The sequence below is a fragment of the Priapulus caudatus genome, unplaced genomic scaffold (assembly GCF_000485595.1).
Source record: "Priapulus caudatus unplaced genomic scaffold, Priapulus_caudatus-5.0.1 Scaffold47, whole genome shotgun sequence".
Lineage (NCBI taxonomy): Eukaryota > Metazoa > Priapulida > Priapulimorpha > Priapulimorphida > Priapulidae > Priapulus > Priapulus caudatus.
Window position 1 is genome coordinate 110,552 of NW_014577108.1, and position 9,006 is coordinate 119,557.

A 9,006-nucleotide genomic window follows, 5' to 3' on the forward strand; every position below is an offset into this window, starting at 1 on the left:
CAGACTGGAACTGCTACGGAGGGCGTGGCTCCCGTTTATGAGTACGACCGATAATGCACTAGTGACTTAAGAAATTTAATGAGTTTAAATTAACTGTTTTAGTTAAAAAACGTTTTTTGACGAAGATCGATTGACGGAATGATCGTTATGTTCTTTTATTTCAGCCGCTTGCATTAGATCTGAGCGAATGTCATTAAACTTAAATAGCAAAAGCTACCCCAAGCTTCTCTATATCGCCTACCTGTTCCTCTCCTCGTTCCACCTCCCCTCCTCCTTTATCCTTCTCCTCTTCCACCTCCCCCAGCCTTTATCCTCTCCTCATTCCCACCTCCCCTCTTTATCTCTCCTCTTCACCTCCCCTCCTTTATTTCCTCTCCTCTTCACCTCCCCCTCCTTTATCTCTCCTCTTTCACCTTTCCCCCCCATCCTTTTCTCCTTCTCCTCTTCACCTGTCCCCCACCTTTCTCCTCTCCTCTTTCCAGCTCCCCCTTTCTCCTTCCCCCTTCCACCTCCCCCCTTCTCCTTCTCCTCTTTCCACCTCCCCCACCTTTCTCCTCCCTCTTCCACCTCCCCCCTTCTCCTCTCCTTGTTCACCTCCCCCCACCTTTCTCGCTCCCTTCCCCCACCTTCTCCTCCCTCCTTCCCCCACCTGTTCCTCTCCTCTTTTCCACCTCCTCCCTCCTCTTCCCCCCTCACTCACCTTGCCTCGGCCTCCTTCGCTGCCGGCCGTATTCTTGCTCCAGCGTTTCACCGCGGGAGCGTCCACCGCCGCCAACCTTCTCCTCGACTCCGTCCAGAACCAGACGAGCAGCTCTACGTGCGCGCTTCCTCGAAGTGCCTCGCGAGCGCAGCGCCTGCCCCAGCGCGCTGGAGCCTCTCCGCCGCTCGTATGCGTCGCCACCGCCAGCCGCCGCCGGGTTCGCAGCGCGTCCGTCGCTCGCGCCACGGCCTGCTGCGTCGTCCCCCGTCCGCGGGCGCTCTGCGCGCGCCGAGCCTCAATCGCCGCCGACACCGCGTCGCGCGCCCGCCCCCGCTGCTGCGCCACGTCCGCGTCCATCGTGCGCTGCGCCGCCAGCTGCCGCGAGAGGGCGCCGGGAGCGCGCGCGACGGGGTCGGCGGTCACGAGCGCGTTCTCGGCGTCCTTGAACCAGTCGAGAGCTTCGTCGACGTCGGCCAGCACCTCCAGCGAGCGCTGGCGTGCGAGGCTGAGTCGCTCGGCGCGCTTCTGCACGAGTTCGCACGCGGCGTCGAAGCGGCGGCGGTCGCGCGTCGCGAGCTCTCGCACGGTGGCAGCACCGTCGCCCGGGGAGAGCGCGGACAGCTGCGCCCCCGTGTGGTTGATGTCGTCCATGACGGCGCGGTAGTCCTCCACCTGCCGCTCCATCTCCTGCGTGAGAGACGGCGAGATGAAGTTCGTCACACGAGACAATCGTACGTAACATCATGTTTCGACTCGCTCTAATATTTTAATTCACTCCATGCAATAATACGTTGATATCGCACATCTATTTACTCCAATATTTTAATTCACTCCATGCATGTTATATGCAATATTGCAATGTTGGTTTTTTGTCGAAAGCCAAGGCCTTATTTCTAATCGAAGATAAGCCTGTATATATTATAATACATAATAATATAGGAATATGAGATCTAATCGAATGCCAACGCTCAACAGTCTGTACAGTTCTGAGTAACAATATTACGCTACCTGTATCATATCCTCTTGCTCATCCAAACTTGCCGAATCCATGTTCTTTAGTTGTGGTTCGACATGCATCAGCCAATCATTGATCCTGTTATGCGAGTCGTGGAATTCCTTGGCCAATGGCAGAGCTTCTTCAATTTGTTGCAACATCTCTAGACTCTTGACATTGAGTTCAGTATATCTGTGTTAAAATTAAATGGATGGTGAGGATATTTAATGTGTAAGACACAAATGAATAAACACAACCTTCGGATATACTTGTAATATTTTAACCTCAATGATAATGATATGCTACGATACAATACAACACGGTACAATATGAGACGATTCAATACAATATAAACCAAACAATACAATACAATATAAACCAAACAATACAATACAACACAATACAATGATAACGGTGATGACAATCTGCGGTGGCTACTCCAGGTCCAACCAGCCTGCCCTGCCCTGCCCAGCAAGAGGGGATGCTGCCTCACCGCCCACCCTCCCCCTCGCGCGCTCACCTCTGCTTGATGAGGTCTTGCTTCTCCTGCATGTGTAGGGTTTCTTCTCCCTCCCTGTTCTTCATGACCTCCTCGCCTCCCCTCCCCGCCCTCCCCGCCCACCCTCCCCCTCGCGCGCTCACCTCTGCTTGTTGAGGTCTAGCTTCTCCTGCACGCGTATGGCTTCGTCTCCCTCACTGTTCTTCATGACCTCCTCGCCCTCCCCTCCCCACCCCTCCCCTCCCCGCCCTCCTCTCCTCGCTCTCCCCACCCTCCCTCTCGCACGCTCACCTCTGCTTGATGAGGTCTAGCTTCTCCTGTACGCGTAGGGCTTCATCTCCCGCACTGTTCTTCATCAGGTCGTGTCCGCTCGCCATCACCGACTCGAACACGATCTGGTTGTCCTCGATCTCCGTGTAGACGACCTGCAATGCCAAAAAAAACATCGCGCTGAGCAACAGTGGGAGAGGAAGGGAGGATAGAGGAGTGGAGGAACCGCCAGTGGTACCTCCATGTACTGTATTGCGGTACACTCGTGTGAATCAACGAGAAACAACATAAATAAACGTGAATAAGCGTGAATAAACGCGAATCAACGCGAATCAACGCGGAGCAACACGAAACAACGCTCGACAAAGGTTAGTAGTCGCACAGTCAACGCTACCCCTAACAGGAAGCTCAGCCATTCTACCGGGGCCGACAGCCATGCGAGCGTCGGAACACCGCCGGGTTATAAACAAACGAACGTCACTCGCTACAGATCAATCGACGACAAAATATTCCACGTGCAAAAATACGGGAAAAAATCCGACCAGCGCCATCGCATCAAAAACTGCAAAAACACGCAAGAGAGGGCGCCACCGCCCCACCCGCGCCGCGCCGGCGTGTACCATGAAGAGATCCTGCTGGCGCTGCAGCGGCTCCACGTAGACGGGCGCTGCTCCGAACGCCTGCATGCGCTCCTCGGTCTCCCCCAGCCACGTCGCAAACTCCTCGGCGCCGATGTCGAACCTCTGGAGGTCGTCCAGGCCGCGGAGGAGCGAGTCGGCGCGCCGCTCCGACGCCGTGAAGAGACGCTCGAAGCGGTCGACCATCTCGTCGAGCCGCGCGTGGATGAAGTCGCGGTCGTCGGCGGAGACCATGTCCATGAGCAGCTGACCGATCTGGATCGCGCCGTCCATCGGTTCCTTCTGCGCGCAGATCTCCTCGTGCAGAGCCTGCGTGTGTGCGGTCGCATGCGGTCAGCTGGAGGTGGTGGAGAAGGAGGAGCGGGAGGGAGCGGGAGATGAGTAGGGGGAAGAGGAGGAAGAAGAGGAGGAGGAGGAGGAGGGGGAAGAGGAGGAGGGGGATGGGGTAGAGGAGGAGTAGGAGGAGGAGAAATTGGAGTGGAAGTTGAGGAGGGGGAGGAGGGGGAAGAGGAGGAGGGGGATGGGGTAGAGGAGGAGGAGGAGGAGGAAGAGAAATTGGAGTGGAAGTTGAAGAGGGGGAGGAGGAGGAAGATGAGGAGTGGGTGTAGAGGAGGAGGAGGAGAAATTGGAGTGGAAGTTGAGGAAGGGGAGGTGGGGAGGGAGGGAGAAGAAGGAGGAGCAGAGGGACGGGTAGGAAAATGGGTAGAGTAGGGGGAAGTGAAGAGAAAAGGGAAAGAACTAAGGAAGAGGAGCATGGGGGAAGAGAAGCATGAGCAGGGAGGAACGGGAGGAGGAGGATGGGGGAGGGAGACGAGAAGGAGGGTGGGGACAACAAGAAGGGAGGAAGAAGAGGAGAAGGGAGAGGAGGACATGCACACAGGCGCACAGCCATGCAAGCATGCCAGCTACTAACGAGACCACGAAATATCAATCGTTTCTCAGCCACACACTCGTCACACTACGCACTAATTAACAGTAACGAAGTTAGCATTACGCGGATGCACTCGGTTAATAATAATTAATAAACAATAATTAATAATAATCAAGGAATTAATCACAAGCGGGGATATTAAGCGGGAGAGCGAAATCAAACGCACACCGACGCAAAAATTATAATTCACACACAGACACGAGCGTCTCATGCCATCCGTAACGATGATCGCCGATGCTGACCACTGACCTGCTGCTGCTCTATCTGACCCTGGATGCGGTCGTGTTCCGTTGCTATGGTATCGAGCGCGCCGAGGCGGCGTTCCATCTCGTCCACCCACTGCGTGATCGGCTCCAGACGATCGTGAAACTCCTTGGCGACCTCCAGCGTCTCTTCCAGTCCCTGTCTGCGCTCGTGCGCCGCGCCTGCGAGCCAACACAAGAACATGTCAAGAGTTCGTCACGAACGTCACGTGCACCGCAAACGACGAAAGTCGATCAAGATACGAAACAAGAGATGTACACAATATGTATTATTTTATATATTGTGTTATTGTATATATATATATTATAATATACAATATGTAACAATATACTCGAATATTTCACCTACATATACCCTGTTATTACAACTACGTGAGATATTGCAATGGTTGCAGCCAACAAATTACGATCAACATCAACGGAATCATAAATGGTTAATAAAATGTGTGGAATCGAATGCGAAACGTGGCGAGATTTCGTAACTGTGGCATCGAGCGAATCACCGTGCAGACACGACCGTAAGCACTTACCCAGGAGACTCTGGAAGCGCGAACCGAGATCGGTTAGCTGAGCCTGGACGTTCTCTGCCTCCTCCTCGCTGGCCACGGTAGCAATGTCCTCTCCCATCGTCTGCAGTGATCTCAGGTTGTCCTGGCGATCGGCTAGCAGCTTCTCCAAGAACTGTTACAAAATAAAAAATAAAAATTAATGTGCAAATTTTTTCCCCATTGTCCTCCAAGAACTGTTCCAAAATTTAAAAACAAAATTTTTAAACGTGTGAATTTTTTTCTCACAGTGTCGGAAGTTGCCGGATGTCTCTAACAGTCTCGTCAGAGATATCAGGCTCATGATATCCTAAGCAACAACACCATCAAGGATTTTGCGCACTGCTACTTATACTAAGATATATGCCAAACAACAATGGCGAATAACAAGAGAACGCCACTCACCTTCTGCTCCTGCAGCTGCGCCTTCACGACCTTGTAGTCGGCAGACGGCGGCTTCTGATTGGCCACAGCCTCCTCCATCTCGCCGAGCCAGTTGAGCATGCTCGCTAGCGCTTCCTGGAACTTTCCGGACTGCAGCAGCGCGACGTCGAGCCTTCGCTCGCGGTCGGCCGCCGCTTGTTTCAGCGCGCTCCACTTGTCAGAGATGGCGTCAAGGTCGGCCTCGAGCGTTGCCGTGGCGACGCCGGCAGCGGCGCTGTTCACCAATGCCTGTCCCATCGCCATCGTCGCCTCCACCTTCTAGCAGCGCAAATAATAATAATAATAATAATTAATAATTATTATTATTGATATTATTATTGTTTATTATTATTATTATAGTATCAGCAACAGCCGCAGTACTGCAGCAATAGTATTGCAATATTTATCAGCACAAAATGTTAAAAGAACATCAGAACATCAAATCTGTGATCCTTGACAATAACGTCGGATTTATAGTTATTACCTAGCATATAGTTAATACTACTAACAATTCTATATTAAAAACAACAGGATTACTAGATGTTAAGTACAGGATCATTTGACTTTCAGCACGATATCAATAGATATTAATAGATAGTAGATATCAGTAGATATTAATAGATAATAGATATCAGTAGATATTAATAGATAGTAGATATCAGTAGATATTAATAGATAGTAGATATTAATAGATAGTAGATATTAGTAGATATTAATCTCTAGAATAATTTGATATTAACTACGGTGAATACCTTCGTCAGCGGTTCGGCAAACTTCTTCTGGAAGTCGCGGAACTCAGCCCTGCTGCTCTCGTATCGCCGCCACGTCGCCGGACACCGGCTTCAGCGCCCCCTGGACGGGCGGCCGCCGTGTCCAGCATCGCCGCGACCGGCCTCCATGTTGCCCGCGAGGTTCACCGAGCGCGCTCAGTGTCGACGCGACCTCGTCCTGGCGACGCGCGGCCGCGGCAGCGAGCTTCTCGAGCTGCGCCCGCACGCGCTGCACCTGTTCGGCCAGCTCCGCGTCGTCGCACAGCCCCGCGTCGACGAGCGCGTTGCATCGCTCCTCCGCGGCCTCAGCGTCCCGCCCGCGCCGCCTCGACGCGTCCCCGCGAACGCCTCCACCTCCTCGAGCTGCGAGAGCGCGCGGCGGCGACGTCGCGAGACGCCGGCGCCATCTCGTCCGAGTTCGTCCGCGGAGCGAGGGGCGCGGGCGCGCCGAGCGCGGGCGGCGTCGTCTCGAACGCGGGCGACCTCCGGTGCGCGCGTCCCAGCGTGGCGACCCCGGCAGCAACCCCGGCGGGCCAGCGTCGCGTACTGAGCGTCAACGTCGTCGCGTGACGCGTTGCCACCGGCGACGCGTCCTCGCCGGGGTCGCCCGCCGGCGACGAGCGCGTCCGCGAGATCGCGGAGGCTGCGCACGGGGGCGGCTAGCTGCTCGACTTCTTCCTGGAGCGCGGACATGCGCTCGAGGTTTCGGGGGTCTCGTGATCCGCCGCGCGTCTCGACGAGCGCGTGCTTGTCCTGGCATTTCTTGATGGCGGCGAGGGTTTCGCGCGCGCTGTCCTCGAACTCGTGCAGACGCTGCGTCGCCTCCTCCAGCGCGCACACGCGGTCCTGGCAACCTGCGCAGAGCAAGCAGACACGCGCGTGATGGAGGGAGGTCACGACGGAGCGACGTGCGAGGAGAGGGGTTAGGTGACGTTAAATTACGTAGTTAATTCACGTTTGTTCACGTAAAATGATAATTCTAATGTAATAATATAATATTACTTCCTATAGAAATATATATGATATTAATAATAAATTATATCCTGGAAGTCACCACGGAGTGACGCACAGGGGGAGGGGTTACGTAAAATTACAATTCTAATGTAACAACGTAATATTAATTCTAATATAATAATATAATATAATTTTAATATAATAGCATAATATTAATTCGAATATAATATATAATATTATTATTAATATTTACATTTATAACATTAATTTCTACACATATATAAAATTATATTAATAATTCTTAATACACTATAAACTATTAACTTATAAAACACGTCTATTCGACATTAAGCACAAGATAAATGATATCTATTGCGGGAGACTCTATAACAACCCACGAGGTCTGGCGGGGGCGATGACCAGCAGGGGGCGTACCTGTGCCGAGCTCGTCCCAGCGTCGCTGTACGGCCGGCGCGGTGTCTGGCTACGGGTTCGGTCGCAGTCACACATCGCGAGGAAGCCAGAGCCCAGGCTCACCACGTTGTCAAACTCCTTAGTCTTCTTCATCACCTCCTTGTGGAACGCCTGCGTGACGGAAGCAGTGACACAGTGATGAGGACACAAGGTGACAAGAAGACACGAAGACACGGTGACGCAGTGATTCGTGGACAGAGCCAAGGTGACACCGGTCGAATAACAGAAAGGTAAACGCATAGTAGCGGGAAAGTAAGGGAAGCACAGCAGTTGAGTTGGCGAGAAGTAAAGGTGGAGTAGGACAAAGGCATGAGAAATGTAAGCGAGAAGTAAGACAGTCGTAACATTTAACTAACAGATTAGCACCAGTTAAGTATCAGATAAGTCACAGCCATGCAGCAGAGCCATGCGACTCCACAGCATGTGCCGCGAAGCCAGGTCGCGCGTATACGTACCTGCGTTTCCTGCAGCTGTTTCTGAGCGTCTGCGCGGGTCAGGCTGGTCGTCTGCAGCTCCCGCAGCCTCTTCTCGCTGCGCGCGAGCCACGGCAGCAGCAGCTCCACCGCCAGCGCGAACTTTCCGCTCTGCGTCGTCGCCTGCTGCAGCTTGTCGCGTCGCTGACCCGACCTCGCGAGCACGTCGTCCCAGTGTGACCTGCAGGGGTCGCGGAGATGCGTGAAGCAGACGATACGTGGCATAGAAGATGTTATATCATCGATGGCGAGTGGTCACGGACGATTTTTAAATTGGAATTAAAATTAAAATGAAGTCATGGGTTATTGTTTGAGCACCGCGTGTGTAATCGTGAGATGGGTACTTGGTTGAATTCAGTACAAGTGTTATATAGCATCAGCGATACCTCAAATCGTTGATTTTATCCTCCACGTGCTCCTTGACAGTTGGCGACGCCTGATCTGCCATGAGCTGTCCTTTGACGAGCAGCGCCTGAATCTCGTTCTCCCGACTGCTGATCTCACGATGCAGCGGCTGCAAACGACATGCGCATCAGATGATTAAACGGAATAATTATTAATAATTTAATGAAAAATTAACACGATCAATAGTCATAATTAAAGAAAGAACGTAAAAATTATAGATTTTTCTGCAGAATAAACACTATCTCGTCATCACTCGCGCGAGCGGTTTGCATCCCGTTGCCGCGGCGACCGCAGCGTACCACGTGATCGGCGAGCTGCTCTGACAGCTTCTCCGCGCGCCCGGACAGCTGGAAATCGTCGCCTAGGCGACGGTCGGAGTCGGCCAGCCACAGCTCCATCTGTGAGCAGAGCTCGTCGAAATGTTCGCCGGCCTTGACGACCGACGACAGCTCCTGCTTCCTCTTGTCTGCAAGACACACACAGGGTTCATAGTAGTAAGACACATGTTGAAATAAGGACTTATAAGACCCTTTCTGGAGACCAAAATATGACTTTTTTACACAATTACAAATTCTAATGTAAGAACGTATATATTAATTCTAATATAATAATTAATACTTAATTTTACTATAATTCAGGCATAATATTAATTCGAATGATAATTATA

The 9,006-nt window shown here is 52.3% G+C and overlaps 2 protein-coding genes across 2 annotated transcripts in view; both read right to left on the reverse strand.

The window, feature by feature from the left end:
- The window catches only part of LOC106820776 (dystonin-like), a 36,581-nt gene extending 30,437 nt beyond the window's left edge, over positions 1–6,144 (reverse strand). Inside the window, exons 1-8 of the mRNA XM_014825347.1 lie at positions 6,016–6,144; positions 5,246–5,542; positions 4,826–4,976; positions 4,282–4,457; positions 3,084–3,410; positions 2,485–2,618; positions 1,709–1,886; positions 701–1,387 (exon numbers count right to left, since the gene is read on the reverse strand). Coding sequence (XP_014680833.1) covers positions 701–1,387; positions 1,709–1,886; positions 2,485–2,618; positions 3,084–3,410; positions 4,282–4,457; positions 4,826–4,976; positions 5,246–5,527 — 1,935 coding nt within the window. The 5' untranslated portion in view covers positions 5,528–5,542; positions 6,016–6,144. The remainder of the gene's footprint in view (positions 1–700; positions 1,388–1,708; positions 1,887–2,484; positions 2,619–3,083; positions 3,411–4,281; positions 4,458–4,825; positions 4,977–5,245; positions 5,543–6,015) is intronic.
- Positions 6,145–7,482: 1,338 nt separating this feature from the next.
- The window catches only part of LOC106820777 (dystonin-like), a gene marked incomplete at its 3' end in the record, with an annotated part of 16,946 nt that continues 15,422 nt past the window's right edge, over positions 7,483–9,006 (reverse strand). The window contains exons 7-10 of the mRNA XM_014825348.1: positions 8,639–8,805; positions 8,321–8,448; positions 7,917–8,115; positions 7,483–7,572 (exon numbers count right to left, since the gene is read on the reverse strand). Coding sequence (XP_014680834.1) covers positions 7,483–7,572; positions 7,917–8,115; positions 8,321–8,448; positions 8,639–8,805 — 584 coding nt within the window. The remainder of the gene's footprint in view (positions 7,573–7,916; positions 8,116–8,320; positions 8,449–8,638; positions 8,806–9,006) is intronic.